Here is a 20,196-nt window from a genome sequence, read left to right on the forward strand (position 1 = left end):
CTTTGCCCTTGTTTGTAATTCCTCAGTATGTGAAAGCCCAGCCAGCTCAGAGGACGATTTATCCAGCTTGTAAAAGATAAGAGAGAGAAGAGAGAAGCTGCTCTAATCCTAAATAACACACAGGCAGTCTGCATAAAGGGGAGTTCATAGCAGAACCACAACACTGAAGAACTTGGCAGCCTTCCAGACACAGGCCGACAAGTCTGACAGGGGAAAGATACATTGATTTATTACAGAGACTGTGTTAGTAGAAAGTGCTGCAGTTAGCCAGAACACATTAGAATAGCTTTTGGAACTTGTAGGATGATAAAAAACAGGATGCAATTTTTGTTACGGAGTCTCTTTAAAGGAATATGGAGGCTGCCATATTTATTTCATTTTAAAGTGACACTGAAGCGAAAAAGTATGATATAATGAATTCTATGTGTAGTAAGGATAATTAATAGAACATTAGTAGCAAAGAAAAGAGTCTCATATTTTTATTTCAGCTATACAGCTTTATTTTTCTAACATTGCATCATTCTCTAATATTTGCAGTTTGCAAACTACATTCTGTATTTTAACCACTTCCCAACTGCCTAATGCGGAACAGCGGCTTTCATATATGCGTCATCTAACCAGGAACAAGATGTGACGTGAGCTTGCGCTCCCACGTCAGACCCCAGCTATCAGCCTGCCAGCCAGTGATAGGAGCTGGCAGGCTGTTTTTTTAGTATTTAACGGTGAAACTATTTATATAGCACTGTCATCTTATGCAGCGCTACACAGAGTATAGTCTTGTAACTTAACTGTCCCTCGGAGGGTCTCACAATCTAATCCCTACCATATGTCTATGTATGTATACTGTAGGGTTTGTATCGAAGTCTAGGGCCAATTTAGGGAGAAGCCAATTAACTTATCTGTATATTTTTATTTTTAATTTCAGTGTTTTTTAATTAAAATTAAAATAAACTAGAAATAGCAGCAGCAATCAATTACCTACAAAAGAAAGCTATATTTGTGAGAAGAAAAGGAGGTAAAATTAATTTGGATGCTAAGTTGTATGACCGAGCAATAAACCGTTAAATTTGTGAAGTGCCGAATTGTAAAAACCTCTGGGGCTTAAGAGGTTAAACTATGAAACAGAGCAGAGATAATGACCCTTTGAACTTTTCTGTAGTAAAACCTTAAACAAACAAGAAACAGAGAAAGACAGGTTAAGATAAGTGCTTCAGAAAACAGGACCTTCTCTGACCCAAGTTGACCCAAGTTGGGTCAGAGAGCTTCAGAAAACAGGTGCTTCAGAAAACAGGACCTTCTCTGACGCAAGTTGACCCAAGTTGGGTCAGAGAGCTCAGAGAAGCTCTTTTGCATAGATAACAACTGAAGTATCTTAACTCTTTTTGCACTGGAAACAATATGAGACTCATATACTGTATGTGCTACTATTTCTTAGCTGTACTACACCTATAAATCATTATCTCATATTTTCACTTCAGATTTCCTTTAAAGGGAAGGTTCAGGGACTAGCTAAAAAAAATAAAAATCCATTTCCACTTACCTGGGGCTTCCTCCAGCCCGTGGCAGGCAGGAGGTGCCCTCGGCGCCGCTCCGCAGGCTCCCGGTGGTCTCCGGTGGCCGACCCGACCTGGCCAGGCCGGCGGCCAGGTCGGGCCTCTTCTGCGCTCCATGGTGCATTCCACGCCGGCGCGCTGACGTCATCGGACGTCCTCCGGGCTGTACTGCGCAGGCTCAGTAGTTCTGAGCCTGCGCAGTACAACCCGGAGGACGTCCGATGACGTCAGCGCGCCGGCGTGGAACGCACCATGGAGCGCAGAAGAGGCCCGACCTGGCCGCCGGCCTGGCCAGGTCAGGTCGGCCACCGGAGACCACCGGGAGCCTGCGGAGCGGCGCCGAGGGCACCTCCTGCCTGCCACGGGCTGGAGGAAGCCCCAGGTAAGTGGAAATGGATTTTTATTTTTTTTAGCTAGTCCCTGAACCTTCCCTTTAAACAATGCATATTGCCTGATTGTCCTGCTGATCTTCTGCCTTTAACACATTTTGCCATAGACCCTGAACAAGCATGCAGATCCGATGACTGCACTCTGGATACTCTGTTCCTAGGGGTTCTTTGAAGTTGAATAAAAAGGCAGCAGTCTCTCTACCTTGGAAACTAAGTATACTGACCATTGGTCAGCTGCCACTTTGGCAAGCCTACTACAGGAGACAATCGTTATATCAGATCCACAGACTGCATGCCTTTGCCTCTCCCACTACTGGAGGCAAACACGACATTAAGGTCACAAGGGTTCAAGTCAATTTACTATCCCAGATGGGGTCTTATTATAGAAATTCAGATTGGGCACTTAACTCCCAGATCTTCTTACATGGACCAATCCCTGAAATAGTGACAAGAGCAATGACATGGCCTCACTTGTTTCTGATGACAGCAGGAGTATTGGCACAGGCCAGACAGCCAACCTCTTTGATATGGTGGAAGCCTGCCAAGATAACACCTCAATACACTCTGCAACGTGGTGGCTACCTTGGAAATGACAAGTGACACCTTCCCGGAAAATCCTGTTACCTAAAAAAACTCAGAGACCCCTGATGGACCTAGACATTGGTGCCTAGCGCAACATCTCACAACCAGTGGCACCAATCAGGGAAGGAGTTGCAATCTCCTGACTTCCTAAACTACCCTCAGTCCCAGCTACACATATCCTCACTCACAACCCAGTGCGTCAGGATTGTTCTTAGCCACCTACTGAAAGAGTAGGGAAAGCCCCCCAACACTATATGGTACTAGGCACCGCCCACACAGCAGGTCATCTAACTAGTACAGATGGGAACTATGAGGACATCTAGTGTCTGAGTAGTGATTTACAATTTCTGCCATCTGCAACTGGATATTGCACTTTGCCTGGAGTTCTCTATACAATATAATAATATTAAAATAGTATTACACAATAAATATATTATTTATGACAAATTTGAAACACCTTTAGCTAGGTGTTACAAGCTGCCGTTTGTGATCTCCTGCCACAAGGCACAGCCCTATGTGTCCAATTAGATTCTATCAAGTTTTTCCTCTACTTGTAACATGAAATCTGTGTGAGCTCAGGTAGTTTAAAAAAACATTACATGGCTTTTTTTGTTTCGGGTTATAGAGAGAAAGGCAAACAAAAGACACAAGGTCTGGGCGAAATCTGGAGCAAACATACTGTATATGTCAGTTTCCATCTTAAACCTGCGCTGTTGCCAGCATTGCCTGAAGGAAAGCCGAGGCTGACTGTGGGAAAGTGTTTTCTTTTCCCACAGAGGGAAATCTATGCTGGGCAGACAACTCAGTATATGCTGCTATCCATGAGGGCACATGAATCATATCAATGCAACAATCAATGCAATGGCCAATTGTGAAACATGAGCTGCATTAATTTTCTCATTACTGGGGCACTTCATGTACTTGTTAAAGTGAAATTTCATGGGTGAAAAATCCATATATCATGGGGAATACAGACACACACGCTCTCTCTCTCTCTGTAGAAATGATGTTAAAGAGGAACTGTAACCAAGGATTGTACTTCATTCCAATTGGTAGCTGATACTCCTTTTCCCACGAGGAATCTTTACCTTTTCTCGAATAGATCATCAGGAGGGGCTGATATTGTGGTGAAACCCCTCCCACAGTGGGATGTCAGGACCCAGGTCCTGACAGATTGCTGTCTGTGAACCTTGTTGCATTGTGGTTGCTGCTGTTTCCAACTGTCAAGCAATCAGTATCTCCCTCTGAGCATATAGTACATCTATAGAAATAAAACGTTTAGCCTATTGCAATGTTAGTGGGTGTGGCTATAAATAATGGCAGTTGGTGCTGTCTAGTTTTTCATGTCTGCCAGTAGTAAAGATGATTACGTGCAGGGTGATTATGGATCAAACAACATGGACAAATTGCATGGTGAATAGCAATCATTTCTTGATCTCTTCTATTTTTTAACCTCTCACTTTGCAATGTATTGCTCTGTACACATGGAATTAAGTCACTGCTGATATCTTATGAGCTGTTTTAAGTGTTATTAAAGTGTACCTTACTTGTACCTCTGTACATAGCCTCTGCACTAGAAATTCCAGCTGTAACATTGGACCTCACTCAGCAGTGGCTCATTAGTGAGAACAGCCAGTGCTAGAGTGCTAGCAAGCCTGTTAACAAAAATGAATGCCCCATTCCGGGACTTGTCACTTGTGTAGAGTGGAAAAACGTTTACAAGAAAAAATGTGTTTTTTTTCTTCCCTGCGAGGGAGTGGGTAAACCCTGTATATAAAATGTATATGCTTGCCACTGGTGTGAGGAATAGGCATTATTTTTATGGTGACAATCCCGCTTGAAGAATACAGCACAAGAATTGCTGCATGAGCAGGACAGACCTATTTGCATTTTAATAGGGCAAATACCTCCCAGAGCAAATATTGTTTGTCAATTAAACCGCTTCTGCGATTTTTGGAGCTAGTATTATGAATAATTTATTACTGAAACCACAATATATGTAAAAGTTACAAGTGCCTTGTAATGAAAATGACAAATATCCTTCATGTCCAGCTATAGATTGTGTACATTCATTTCCCCGTATTTCTGGAATTTTAACCTTGGTGTGCATTCATTTTTTTATTTAAGTGTATGCTAAGTTAGAAGACAGGGCACAGATGTTGAGAAGGCGATAACACAAACATGCATATCATAATACATTTATCAGTTTCATATAGTCTCTTTTTTTCCTGGCTCCACCCCCATGCCTGACCTATCAGTGCTAAGATCACCAACCCATATTACCTCACTCCCGACACCACTTCTGTCCTTCTCTCCATCTTACTCCCGTCCCCTCCCTACATGTGACACCACTCCTGTGCACTCCGTGTAACACCACTATTGTCCCTCTCTCCATGTGACATCACTCCAGTCCCCTCCCTCTATGTGACACCGATTCTGTCCCTCTCTCCATTTGACACCACTCCCATCCCCTCCCTTCATATGGCACCTCTCCCATCTTCTTCCTCCATGTGACACCACTCCTGTCTCCAAGTGCAAGAATGGCAGCAATTAAATATTCCGCTTGAAAATCATTAGGTGAATTTTGATTGGCTTTTGTAGGCTCCACCCACTTTTCTGAATATTAATCCCAGTCACCCGGTGACCAACTGTGCAAAATTAGAGAACCTTACTATTAACAGTGTAAGAATGGCTGCAGTTTACATTTTCCCAGTGAAATTTGTATTTGTCCTCGCCCACTTTTTGGTTATGGGGATAAAAAGTATCCTATATGTTATTCCAGATAATGTATAATGTGTGTGCCAAATTTTACTCAAATCCATTCAGCCATTGTTGCGTGATTGAGTAACAAACATCCAAACTTTCACATTTATAATATTAGTAAGATTGCTAATTACAAGCCCTTATTTGAAAATTAACAGTAATATACACTCTTTTTTTACAAGTGTTTTTTTTTTTGTAACTTTGGGATAGGATAGTTGATAAAGGGTTAATAACTAATGGGGGATTTATTTATATATTTTTATTTATTTTAATAGATGTAGATGTTTTTACTTTTTGACCACTAGATGTCCAGACACTTTAATCCTGTGTACTGTGCACAGTACACCGCCATCTCACTGATTACTGTAATGAATGCTTACCAGCATCAGTGTCCTAATAGGCAGCTACGGGAACGCACGCACGGCGGTTGATCGTGGCAGAGTACGTATATCTACGCCCCTGGATCTAACATGGAGTCTCAGGGGGCATAGATATACTTTTACCGGTTCAAGAACTGGTTGATTTTGTTGGCTCTCAAAAGATGTTTGTGTGTCACTGTCATGGTATCTGGATATAATTGTATCCACCAGGAAAGCAAGTAAGGATTTTATTTGCCTTTTTTTTCAAATTTAAATTGAGTAGAGATGATCAATGATGTGCAAATAGGGTCATTTCTTCCTGCACTCATTTTCCAGTGTAAATGTTATGCAGCTTTAACTTAAACCAATAAAAATGTACAGGAAGTTATTCTGATTGGTCCAATTTCAAGCTGCATATATTTTCTCTAAAATTTGAATGCAAGGAGAACTTATTTGCATCTCATTGATCATCCCTACCGTAGGGATTTCCCCTGGAGCACATACCTAGGCTCTCCCCTGCGGTCTCCAAGAGCCTAGGAATTGAAGTACAACCATATAAGGTCACATGTCCTCCATATGTCAACACAAGATGGAAGGAGAGTGCCAATCCAGCTCCACTGCAAAGCGTTTTTGACCAATTACAAAGTGCGTTTTTGTGCGTTTTTCTGATTGGCAAGTGTTGTCTTGATTTTTGAAAACAGATACTAGTGGTTAAATCAATACAAAACGCAAATGCATTTCTTTGTGTTTTTCATGCGTTCCTATACTTTACATTGAAGCGCAAAATGTATCATAATCTCACAAAATCAGAATGCAGCAGTGGTAAAGGCCATCCAAGATTCTTATTTTAAACAGGCTGCACTTCAGAATCAGCAAGCGCATGCGTTTTGGGCAAAAACGCAGCTAGTGGAAAAGGGCCCTTAGTCTGTTTCCAGTATGCACAGCAAGAGGGTAGTGATTGGTGGCTAATGCCACAGACAAGCCAAAATTATATTCAGTGTTGCTTTTTAGTAATGGGTCTTTTCAGTCTCTATTAAGCCCTTATACCTTTCTAGAGGTTCTGGGTCACCATGAGCGTTCTGGGTATTTTGAAGAGCGGGAGAGAGGGAAAGTTTCAGCCACACCCCCTCCCAGAACAGGAATTCAGTGACTTATTTTAACCCATTCAAAAGAAATTGTGAATGCTTAACTTGCTTTCCCTACTCTAAAAATAGTCCAGTGTGTGTGCTAGAGTTGTCAGTTACTTCCTTCTCATTTGTATTATTGTTTCATCATATTATGTGAAGTCAGTTTAAGTAAAATAAAAGTGAAAAGATGCGCAATAAAGTGGGACTTTCTTCCAGCCTCACACAGTTTACTTTCTGAAGTGTTGTAAAACGCGGCATGTACTTCCAGCTGCCTTTCAGTGTCTCTAATTATGTATTCATCCTCTTCAGGCCCTGATCAAACACAAGGAAGTGATTCACTCTCCTCTTTTATCCAGCTCCGTGTGGCCTCACCGCACATTTCTTTCCTTTCATCCAAGTGGAAAAATACGAGATAACACAAATGTTCTTTACCAGTATTTTATTTACTTCCTTGCTGTAAACCATGATAACTATATTGCCTTCATGATCCAATTTACAGCAGAAACGTTACATTAGTATCTGAATTTGTTAGTAGAGAATGTTTTTTTACTATATAGGTAAGCCATATATTTTAAGACTTATTCATGAACTTTTCTAAGATCCTAAACTCCACCATACATCATCAGGTGTTTTTACTATAATAATCTGAACATTTATATAGGGCTTTTCTCCTGTTGCACTCAAAGCACTTTAGAGCTGCAGCCACGCGCTCAAGAGGCCACCCTGCAGTGCTAGGGAGTCTTGCCTTGAACTCCTTACTGAGTAGGTATTGACCCTAGCTAGGATTCGAACCCTGTTTTCCCATGTCAAAGATGGTGCCCTTAACCAGTACACTATCCAGCCACTACTAGATAGTGTTACACTTTTACAAAAACAGTATTTTAGGTCCACACTACGCCAGATGTACTATGATGCGTTCCTGTCCGGATTTGCTGAGCCTCTCTCAATTTGGGTTGCATAGTTTCACACTACTCACCAGTGTGCATCCACTCAGGTCCGCCGCCGCCGCCGCTGAGACAAGCGTCTCAACACTGACGGGAGAGTGGGGCACCCCACTTCATTTGAAAAGAGCATTGGTAATCCTCCCTCCCCAGGGAGGACTCTCATTGGTCCACTAAGTAAAAAATAGGTTTTTGAGTTCTATAAATTTTCTCAGACTATTCTTAGCTTTAAGACATTATGACTTTTTGAAGATTTACTGTACTTTTTACAGCGCTTTTCCAGTTCCTTTTGAGATATTTTGCTGTTTTTGTTTTATGAATTACTGTATATTCAGATAGACATTGCTTTTATCTGCGTAGATTTCATTTGTATATCTGGTGTCCAATATATCACTTTTAATGCACTACATCTAAAGAGCTTTCTCCAGCGATTTCCTGCAGCACAGGCTTCTGTAGCTTTAGGCTGTACTGAGAGAGTTCTGTTATATCCGCTGCTCTTCATTCCCCATTACAAGAGCACAATGATGGAAGTCGTGCAGTAACCCCTCCCACAGAGCCAGCCTGTTTCCAACTCCCTTTAGCTGAAATGTCTCAGGTCATGTAAAAATCAGAATATGATTGATGTACCAGTAGATGCCTCAGTTCACACAAAAAGGTAATGCTTTGGCACTGTACTGAGCTATCAAATTGAATCTATGGTATATCTATATATCTGTGCTTTAAGTTGGGTTTTAAAAGTTCATAAACGATGTGAAAAAGATGATGTTATCCTTGAAGCTTCATAGCAAATAAGCCCTTTAGATCTCATTAGCTTCTGTTGTGTGTTTCAGTTCTGCCTGCTGTATGGGACCAAGCTGGTATACAATGAGAGAGCCTGGTACCTGGAGCACAATTACCTCACATCGGCAACCAGCAACCAGATCAGAAATCAGGTAAGGAGGCCAGTGTCACAGTATCTGATCATTATGTACAGTACAGTATAAGCTCTGCATGTGCAAGCAATAATTATACTCCATATTTCATCTGAACAAAGAGTTCTTAAGCTCCTAAAACTAATATTTCAGGTTCATATAGTTGCTGGTCAAATAAACAACTTGCTAGCATCCTGCATGTCACAGAGAGACTAATGACAAGATTTCCCCTGGTAGTTTGCCTAATTCCCTCCTGTCACAAGGCAGTTATAAAACTGACATGGGCACCTCATTTCTTCTACACAATAAAGAGTTCAGTGAAGAACATGACTCCATCACTGAACTTTATTATGGTAACAGCATGTGGGTGGAAACGGTGAAGACATCTGCAGAGAGCAAGAGATGTACAAAATCAGAGCTGCCGGCACCCACACACAACAAAAACCATCTGATACTGAAACTACAGAACATGACCAGAACAAGAATGCTGCAAAGTGTTTGCTTAATGTGGTGCCTTGAAGTACCTGCTGCTACTACTAATACTACTATTTGTATCTTTAGTATGGCTTTAAAAAGGGTTTGTTTTCATTTTGGATTGGGGAAAGGGTGATAACCTCTGCACTCTTATATTAGTATCAGCTCTCTGACTGGGGAGATTTCTCCTTTATTCCTGTCCAACAGCACAAAACTTAGGAGAAAAAGTGAATTGGACTGGACCATATTTCCTTTTAATGCAGGGGTGTCAAACTCAAATACAAAGTGTGCACTGAGACCTGGTCGCGGGCCAACCTCAATCTCTACTGACCACCCTACTCCCTTATAAAGTTATCTGGTGTCTAGTGGTCCTTCCTCCCCCAATACATGTCCCTGGTGTCTAGAGACCCCCACTCCCCCCATACGGTTCCATAGTGTTTAGTGATTTCCCCCTACTTCTCAAATGGCTTCCCTGGTGATCACCTCTAATATAACTTCCCTGGCTACGTATCTAAGAAGCTGTGGGCCCTAGTGCAAGTTTTACATGGCGCCCCCCGAGCTCTCTATACATAACAAGTGATATGGAACACCAAAACCAATCAAAGACAACCACAGTTTCAGAGGTGCAAGAAAGGGATGGGAAACAATGTCTTAATGATTATTACTATTTAAAGCATCTATAGAAATGAATATTACCAACGCAGGATCAATAGAGAGCTAATACTGTGGTTGAGTGTGGGCCCCTCTGGCCCAAGGGCCCGGATGCGGTTGCAACCTCTGCAAACTTTATTGCTACTCCACTGTTCCCTGGTGGTCTAGAGTGGGCCAAACATAATGCAAAGTGGGGAAACCACTTGAGGGCCAAATTTAATGGCTCTGAGGGCCAAATTTGTCCCACAGGCTGGAGCTTGACATGTATGCTTTAATGGAAGGAGGGACATCAATAGACATTCCATACTAGTCAGAGCATGCTGAGCGTACACAAGGAACTGCAAGTAGGCTTATGCTCTCCTCTCCCAACCTCTGATACTGTAGTGCCAATACTTCCTTGTTGTACACAGTGTTACATATTTCCTTTTAGTAGTATGCGTAAGGGTTAAAACAAGTTTTTTTTGCATTCTCCTTAGTGGAGCTACAGATATCAATACAAAACTTACAGAGGTTTCAAAACCATGATAAAAAGTTCTGGCTGAAGTTTCACTGTAAGCCTTGAACAAACTGAGAAAACTAGTCAACCAAAACAATATTTTATAACCATTTCCAGTGATTGCTGTGCAGACATGCTACTGGGTTCCCTGCTCAGTAGCATGTTCTAACCTATGGAGAGAAAAGAGTAAAAGAGCAACAATATACCTACGCAGTCCACTGTCCTTGGAAATTATCATTAACACTTTTTGGAGTGATTAATTTACAGTTGTGTTCAAAATTATTCAACCCCCACTGAAATTGAGTGTTTTGGCCAGTTTGACATTGGTTTTGATCATTTCAGTCATCTCATTTACAATTAAATCAGGAGGCACTTGTAAGTCAGACAAATATAATATAACATTTATAGTTAAATAACCACAAATGTCTTTTCTGTGCTCACATCATTATCAGTTTTATTCAACCCCCTCTTAGTGCTTAGTACAACATCCTTTTCCAATTATAACAGCTTTTAAACGTGAAGCATAGCTTGACACAAGTGTCTTGCAGCGATCTACGTGGGCAAAAGCCTCCAGTTCAGTCACATTCTTAGACTTGCGCGCTGCAACTGCTTTCTTTAGGTCCCGCCAGAGGTTCTCAATCGGATTTAATTCTGGTGACTGCGATGGCCACTCCAAAATGTTCCAGCCTTTAATCTGCAACCATGCTCTAGTGTACTTGGAGGTATGCTTGGGATCATTGTCCTGTTGAAAGGTCCAACGTCTCCCAAGCCCCAGGTTTGTGATGGACTGCACCACATTTTTATCCAATATCTCCATGTACTGAAGAAAATTCATGGTACCTTGCACACACTGAAGCTTCCCTGTACCTGCAGAAGCAAAACATCCTCAAAGCATGATTGATACCCCCCCCCCCCCCCCCCGCCATGCTTCACAGTAGGCAAGGTGTTCTTTTCTTCATAGGCCTTGTTCTTCCTCCTCTAAACATAGTGTTGATCCATGAGCCCAAACAGTTCTAATTTTGTTTCATCAGTCCACAGAACACTATCCCAAAACTTTTGTGGTAGTGTTCTGTGGACTGATGAAGCAAAATTAGAACTGTTTGGGCACATGGATCAACGCTATGTTTGGAGGAGGAAGAACAAAGCCTATGAAGAAAAGAACACCTTGCCTACTGTGAAGCAGAGGAGGAGACACAGAAGGAGCACGCCATCAGACAGGTGAGCTCCACTGCGACACTCACCACAGGGGTAGCACTTTTTCAGATGGGTGGGAGACCAGGGGTGGGGTCCGTTGTTCAAGCCAAAATCTACTGTTGTGCACCCCATTGCCCCTTTTTAGGCAAGATCTTTTCAGCCTGCGCAATTGATAGTTTTGATTGATTTCCCCCAGAATTCGATTGAAATTGCAGAATTGATCTCATAGTGATCAAATCTTCTGGGACAATTATGGAAGTTTATGGGCACCTTTGGCAAAGGACACCCACGCATTTTAGCACTTGGGAAAGCTTGTGCGGAGCCAACACTCAGGGTTATACCACATAATGAGCATGCTAACATGACTTATTGCTCTCACATGTGAGATAAAGATGAAGTTCAAGTGCGGATGAAGATTTCAGTATGGTGTAATTTCCAGCAGTAATTTATGAACCTTGGTAAGCTTGAGTTTGTCAGGCCTTAGGACATCCTGGTTTTAATCAAAACGTAGAGGTAGCCTGCTGGGTTGAAGAATCAGGCCAATCCGGAATATACCTTAGTAGTTCTTTCCGACTTAACCATGCATATGTAGGAGCCCTGTAGGTAGATGAGTCATCTGCTTCCTGCTGAGCGATAACAATATCCCTGAATGCTATTTACTGACTAATTCTTCCACCGTTGTACAAACAGAGCGCAGTATAAATAATAAAACATACTGAAGAGCCTTTTGACCTTCCGGGGACCATCATTAATTCTCCATGACACAAGGTTCAGCACAAACGCAGCATCTTTGAAACACATTAAACGGAGCAAATATTCTCAGGAAGCCCACGAAGCCCACCATTTGCTCAGCTATTAGCAGGTATTTGCTTTCAAGGGAACTAAGTAAAGGCAGATTGGGCTGTGTGGTCAAACATTCCCATTTACTTTTATCTTTTTCAACAACCGAAGTTTCACACGAAAAGAGGAACATTTTTTTGTTAATGAATTCAGAATGTATTTTCTTTGATCTTTGCTGGATCCATGACTGCAGTTATCAAAATGCACCCATTACCAGAGTTGGGAAAACACTACTTAAGTGGAGGAGTCTTCGGAATATTTATATAACTGCTACACACACTTAATTGTCACCGAGTGAATAATTAACTTCAGAGTGGTTAATGTATTAAAAATGCATGAGTTTAACCCTTCAGTACTAGCAGTCTCTGGACCCTTAAAGAGAATCTGTATTGTTAAAATCGCTCAAAAGTAAACATACCAGTGCGTTAGGGGACATCTCCTATTACCCTCTGTCACAATTTCGCCACTCCTCGCCGCATTAAAAGTGGTTAAAAACAGTTTTAAAAAGTTTGTTTGTAAACAAACAAAATGGCCACCAAAACAGGAAGTAGGTTGATGTACAGTATGTCCACACATAGAAAATATATCCATACACAAGCAGGCTGTATACAGCCTTCCTTTTGAATCTCAAGAGATCATTTGTGTGTTTCTTTCCCCCATGCACTGAAGTTTCAGGCTGCTCTTTTCTTCCTGCAAACAGCTTTGCCCTTGTTTGTAATTCCTCAGTATGTGAAAGCCCAGCCAGCTCAGAGGACGATTTATCCAGCTTGTAAAAGATAAGAGAGAGAAGAGAGAAGCTGCTCTAATCCTAAATAACACACAGGCAGTCTGCATAAAGGGGAGTTCATAGCAGAACCACAACACTGAAGAACTTGGCAGCCTTCCAGACACAGGCCGACAAGTCTGACAGGGGAAAGATACATTGATTTATTACAGAGACTGTGATAGCAGAAAGTGCTGCAGTAAGCCAGAACACATTAGAATAGCTTTTGGAACTTGTAGGATGATAAAAAACAGGATGCAATTTTTGTTACGGAGTCTCTTTAAGGACCAGAGACTGCTGGTACCACAAAATGATGGTTACCAACGAATCATCGCACATACCTGCTGCTACCACCGATATTGCTGCTCTCTCCCCCCTGCAGGCCCCTCTCTCTGCCGTCGCTATGACGGCAGAGCTCTGTGCGCCAGTCAGGAGATGCTTTTATTGGCTCCTGACCCTGTCCATCGATGTGAGCCAATGTGATTGGCTCACATTGATCACGTGGTCAGGAGTTATTGAAAGCAGCTCCTGACTGTCTCACAGAGCTCTGCCATCATAGAGACAGCAGGGTGAGTGAACTGCGGCGGGGAGAGGCAGTAGCCGTTGGTGCGCACAGTGGACTAGTTGAAATCTGTGTCCTGTTATAGCCGCGCAGCCACCTGCAGGATATAGATTTCAACTAACGCAGTCCAGAAACAGTTAAAATCTTTTCATTTATGCATACTGTGTGAGTCAAAGGAAATCCATTTTTCAGTTTTAGTGCTTGTTATACAGTGGGTTGCAAAAGTATTCGGCCCCCTTGAAGTTTTCCACATTTTGTCACATTACTGCCACAAACATGCATCAATTTTATTGGAATTCCACATGAAAGACCAATACAAAGTGGTGTACATGTGAGAAGTGGATTGAAAATCATACATGATTCCAAACATTTTTTACAAATAAATAACTGCAAAGTGGGTTGTGCGTAATTATTCGGCCCCCTGGGTCAATACTTTGTAGAACCACCTTTTGCTGCAATTACAGCTGCTAGTCTTTTAGGGTATGTCTCTACCAGCTTTGCACATCTAGAGACTGAAATCCTTGCCCATTCTTCTTTGCAAAACAGCTCCAGCTCAGTCAGATTAGATGGACAGCGTTTGTGAACAGCAGTTTTCAGATCTTGCCACAGATTCTCGATTGGATTTAGATCTGGACTTTGACTGGGCCATTCTAACACATGGATATGTTTTGTTTTAAACCATTCCATTGTTGCCCTGGCTTTATGTTTAGGGTCATTGTCCTGCTGGAAGGTGAACCTCCGCCCCAGTCTCAAGTCTTTTGCAGTCTCCAAGAGGTTTTCTTCTAAGTTTGCCCTGTATTTGGCTCCATCCATCTTCCCATCAACTCTGACCAGCTTCCCTGTCCCTGCTGAAGAGATGCACCCCCCGAGCATGATGCTGTCACCACCATATTTGACAGGGGGGATGGTGTGTTCAGAGTGGTGTGCAGTGTTAGTTTTCTGCCACACATAACGTTTTGCATTTTGGCCAAAAAAGTTCCATTTTGGTCTCATCTGACCAGAGCACCTTCTTCCACATGTTTGCTGTGTCCCCCACATGGCTTGTGGCAAACTGCAAACTGGACTTCTTATGCTTTCTGTTAACAATGCCTTTCTTCTTGCCACTCTTCCATAAAGGCCAACTTTGTACAGTGCATGACTAATAGTTGTCCTATGGACAGAGTCTCCCACCTGAGCTGTAGATCTCTGCAGCTCGTCCAGAGTCACCATGGGCCTCTTGACTGCATTTCTGATCAGCGCTCTCCTTGTTCAGCCTGTGACTTTAGGTGGATGGCCTTGTCTTGGTAGGTGTACAGTTGTGCCATACTCCTTCCATTTCTGAATGATGGCTTGAACAGTGCTCCGTGGGATGTTCAAGGCTTTGGAAATCTTTTTGTAGCCTAAGCCTGCTTTAAATTTCTCAATAACTTGATCCCTGACCTGTCTTGTGTGTTCTTTGGACTTCATGGTGTTGTTGCTCCCAATATTCTCTTAGACAACCTCTGAGGCCCTCACAGAGCAGCTGCATTTGTACTGACATTAGATTACACACAGGTGCACTCTATTTAGTCATTAGCACTCATCAGGCAATGTCTATAGGCAACTGACTGCACTCATATCAAAGGAGGCCGAATAATTATACACACACCACTTTGCAGTTATTTATTTGTAAAAAAAAAAATGTTTGGAATCATGTATGATTTTCGACCCACTTCTCATGTGTACACCACTTTGTGTTGGTCTTTCATGTGGAATTCCAATAACATTGATCCATTTTTGTGGCAGAAATGTGACAAAATGTGGAAAACTTCAAGGGGCCGAATACTTTTGCAACCCACTTTATGGTTAGTATTGCTGCAGTACTTTACTGTCTGTTTACTTTGCAGTTGGTTATGCAGTGGTTGACCTTTAACATAACCAGTATCATATAGTTTGTTTTTGCTGATGTGAGCCCCATGTGTGCAATATTACATGCAGCCTCTCATGTGTTCCGCCACTGAGGAATAGTAATGTGTGATTGAGCTCATTCCATGACATGTGCACAGTGGCAGGTGCTGGCTGTTTAGGTAAAGAATTGCTAAGCATCTGCATTGTTCAGCCATCCTTATTAATGAGCCCTTCACCCATAAAGGACTGGAGATGTTTCCTACTTTCATGACAGGAGCAGATTTTGACAATTTGGAGTATTGGAGATATAAAACATAAATACGAACCCTACATAAGTCACAGGCTGCAGTCGCACTAATTTACTGTGTTCATATTTCCGTGTGCGCCTTTCCAATGCACACCATGCACATTTGTATACGTTAAATTGAATGTATTCTTGTTGGTAGCATAATACCTGTCAATGTAAAATTACATGCGGTGTCTGGGTAATAATTAGCATGCCACAATTTTTTTTACCATACATGAGAAAAATGCATTTGATGTGAACTACCCCTTTGATTAACATAGGTTGTCAGAGCGAATGCGTTTTTGTGTGTGGTAAAATGGAGAAACGTGTGCAGTTTGAATGGGCCCTAGGGCTTGCAACAATGCTTGCAACAGTGTGATAGCGCATCGCACTGCTGCACAGCGCGTATGCTGGGAACGGCAGAACTGCTGTCTATGCGCTTCTGCCATTCTTGCATGTCCCACACCATACAGCAATGCCTATGATGTGAACGAGGCCTTCATGTACTTTTCTGTTTGTCCTGTGAGTCCTGGGATTCCTCAGATTCCAAATGATCACTCAAAATAATAAAATCACCTGACTAATTTTGTGTAGGTCCACTTTGTGTTGTCAATTCTGAAGTGTCCTGTGGTACCAAGATGTTAGTAGCAGATCCTTTAAGTTGTGTGAGTTGTGAGGTGGGGCCTCCAGGGATCCGCATTTTTTTTCTGGAGCACGCAGATAAATCGTGAACACAGCCACCTATATATATCATCTTAAAAAAGTGATTAATCAGACCAGGCCACCTTTGGCCACCAGTGCTCCATTGTCCAGTTTTTATATCCACAGGCCCATTGTTAATGCTTTTAGTGGTGGACTGGAGTCAACACTGGCATTGGGACTCGTCTGTGGCTATGCAGTCCTATGTGTAGCAAGCTGCCGTGATTTCTCAGAACTGGCTATAAGATTTTCAGTGATTTGTGCTACAGTTGCTAATCACCAGTTGTCCTTCCTTTTTTTTTTTTTTAGATCAAACAAAACACTGTTTATTAATTAGAAATAGCATGTACATATCAACAGCAAATATCATCAAATCACACAAATCACAGTAGTTGTATGTATTACATGTACTAAGGATCCACAGTGCGCCTCCTAGACAATCCCTGCAAGAATCTGATCCCTAACCAGGTCAGGGTCAACGTAATCATGGGCCTCAAGCCATTTTCCCCATATTTTCTCAAATTTAGCAGGAGACCCCCTATGTGCCTAAATAATTTTTTCCAGTTTCAAAGTATCATTAACTTATTTGATCCAGAGTACTATGCTTGGAGGCACAGTACTTTTCCAAAATTGAAGAACTAATTTTCTAGCAATAAAGAGTGAACGAACAATTGCTATCTTAACATGTTCCGAAATGCTTCCATCGTCATACACACTCAAAATGCATACTAAAGCATTCCTAAGAACAGTTTTACAGAAAAACTTTTTTTTTTAGTTGTCCTTCCTTAAAGAACTATAAAAGAAACAGTTTATCTGTAAAACTCACATTCATATAGAGATTTTAGCCAGCAATACTAGAAGCTTTTTCAGAGGTCCCTCAGCTCAGCCTGTTTGAAAAAATAGCTTTGTTTAACAACTGTATGTAACAATTGTGTCGGCATCGGGGAGGGAAGACAGAGCTGTAATATGTAGCAAGATTACACTTCTACCTGGCTGTAAACTGTTTTCTTTATACTGCTGAAGCAGAGAGAGAGACGCACACAGACAGGATCAGGCACACAGGTGATGCATATTTACACACTGTTTGAAGCTATATTCCTCCTTTCTATCATTCTGAACTCATTTTACTTAGTTTTACTCCTAGTGAGGACTGTCTCTGTATGCTGGATGTGCTGGGCACAGTCCTACATAATAATGCCCACAGTGACTCTTCTCTGTCATTTTTTCTTCACACAAATGATGAGATGAAAAAAAAGCCTTTGTATTGCTATTTGCTAGTAATTACTGGAAAGATATGTGGCATTTAGAATTTTAGCTATCTTTGATAGTTGTTCTTTAAACCACTTTTGATAAATACAAACCACTGCATACTGAGAACACCTCCACAGGACCAGTTGTTGTGGAAATGCTCTGACTCAATATGTGGCTGGCCCTTGGCAAAGAGATCCTCATACTTGCCCATTTTTCCTTCCGTTTGCAAGTTCGTGTTCTCTTTCTGGGGAATGGGATATGATCGTGTGCTTCATTTCTCTGAGCATTGAAACAAAGCTTTTGGAGCAAGAAATCTACCAGCAGTGAAAGGGTAAAAAATAATTGATCCTTTCTGTTTCATTTGTTTGTTTTGTACCATTCACGTGTATTTACTGTGGTATGGGCTCTTACTCTGATTACAGGAAGACCTGAGTAACCTGCAGGCAAATAGGCAAAGCTGCTCCTCTGAGTAGTAAAACTTCACTGCTACTCTAGAGAGGGGATTAGGATAATTACAGACACAACTTGATGCCTGGTTGTGACAGGTGTTTTAGAGTGGCGGTCATGTATCCATTCGTATTCCCCCTGTAGCACCCGGGAAAGACACAATAGCGACGGTGTTGTTTGTGGACATAGTTGCTGTTTGTCAGGCATGAGGAGGCAGCGCCCTCTGCATGGAGGTCTGTAAATCAGGAGGAGTCAGGCAGCCTTCTCATGGTTGTCACTAAAGCATTTCAATAAAGGTAAAATGTTTTTATTTCAGTACTAAATAAGAGAAGTAAAGGAATAAAGGCTGGGTGGCATCTCATTTATTATGCATAGAACTGCGCTTTTTATAAAAGGCTTACAATAAAAAATACTTCTTCAAGAATAAATCACAGTTAAGCAATGAATGATTCACAACTGAATATTAATGGAATTTGTGCAGTTGACCATGTTCAAATCAAACTTGTCATATCACAGAATGAGACCAAACTCAGAGTTCTCGGGACCCTTATAATGGATATATAATCACCCTTATATCTATTTCTCTGAATCTCTGACCCTGGTGCATAGAGAGGGACATGGCTTGTAGCAGGTACATGCAGACACCGCAGGTTGCTAGAGCTTTGACAGTACTGTTAGTTCAGTTATGAATTGTGACATAAATTGCGCAGTTAAAGCTTTGGTTAGTCAAAAGACTGAAAACTGATTGTGAAGGGTCACTGTGGATTATTGTTCCTAGTTCCATGTCAGTTAAAAAGGACCACTAAAGCAAAAAAAGTAAGCAGTTATCTGACAGAATTGATAGGTTTTGGACTAGTCCATTTCTTTGCGGGGATTCTCAGAGTTTTCTTTGATTTCAATAGCATTTCCTGAACAGCAGTTGCTAAGTCTAACTGCCAAAATGGTGTGCAAGTGAGTAGGTAGGGTGGATGGTATCTTACTATCTTGGCAGTTAAACTGCCTTTCAGTGAGAGCTTTTGAAAACAGAAAATCCTGAGAATCTCCCATGAGGAGATGAACTAGTCCAAAATCTGTCGGTTCTGTCAGAATTTAACTGCTTACTTTTTTCACTGGAGTGGTCCTTTTTATACAGCTATTACCGACATACACTCTGTGAATTGTCCATATAAATGACATAGTCAGTTGTGTACAAGCAGAGTTCCCCAACCCTGTCCTCAAGGCCTACCCACAGTGCATGTTCTGCAGAAAACCACAAACATGCAAAGGTGGGGTAATTAGTGTCTCAAAGTTAAGGAAAGGTGGGGGGAAAGGCTGCGCATCCCTAAACACATGTTGCAATTGAATGGTTAATCGCACAGGCATACACCGCCTCTGCCAGACTGAAAAATGCATGCCCTGCATCCAAGACAAGTGCTAACATTTATTAAACTAGGAGGAACTTTAGCTTCCATTATGGTTTGCATGCAAAGTATATTATACTAGACACTTGCGCCACGGTGAGGCAAACCTCCGGGCAAGTGACCTAACCTAAATTTAAAACCTTGGGAGCAGCTAAGCAAAAACAATTGTGTAACTTACTTTTGGTTGAACAGCGAGGAGAACGCCAGCGCATACCACTAAGGCTGCATCTGAAATGACCACCAGCTCAGTGTGCAGCACCTAAATAGATTTTCTGCACACTTCGCATTCAATTCAGATGCAAATCATATGCAAATCTGCTACAACTTTTCATGCAAACAGGAAACTCAGCATGAGGGGCTGGGAGCAGCTAACCTGACAGTTACATAGTTACAAAGTTAAGGAAAGGTGGGGGGAAAGGCTGCGCATCCCTAAACACATGTTGCAATTGAATGGTTAATCGCACAGGCTAATTAGTGTCTCAGCAGAGCTGATTATCTAGCTCTGTGGATTTCCACAAAACATGCAGTGTTGGTGGGCCTTAAGGACACGGTTGGGGAACACTGGCTTAGTATTAGAGGCAGAGGATCAGCAGGACAGCCAGGCAATGGACATTATTTAACCACTTGCCGACCGCGCACTCA

The 20,196-nt window shown here is 41.9% G+C and overlaps 1 protein-coding gene across 1 annotated transcript in view; it reads left to right on the forward strand.

The window, feature by feature from the left end:
- Nucleotides 1-20,196, forward strand: part of ACOXL (acyl-CoA oxidase like) — a 486,411-nt gene that overhangs the window by 394,826 nt on the left and 71,389 nt on the right. Inside the window, exon 18 of the mRNA XM_068232279.1 lies at nucleotides 8,545-8,646. Coding sequence (XP_068088380.1) covers nucleotides 8,545-8,646 — 102 coding nt within the window. The remainder of the gene's footprint in view (nucleotides 1-8,544; nucleotides 8,647-20,196) is intronic.

Source organism: Hyperolius riggenbachi, chromosome 4 (assembly GCF_040937935.1).
Source record: "Hyperolius riggenbachi isolate aHypRig1 chromosome 4, aHypRig1.pri, whole genome shotgun sequence".
NCBI lineage: Eukaryota > Metazoa > Chordata > Amphibia > Anura > Hyperoliidae > Hyperolius > Hyperolius riggenbachi.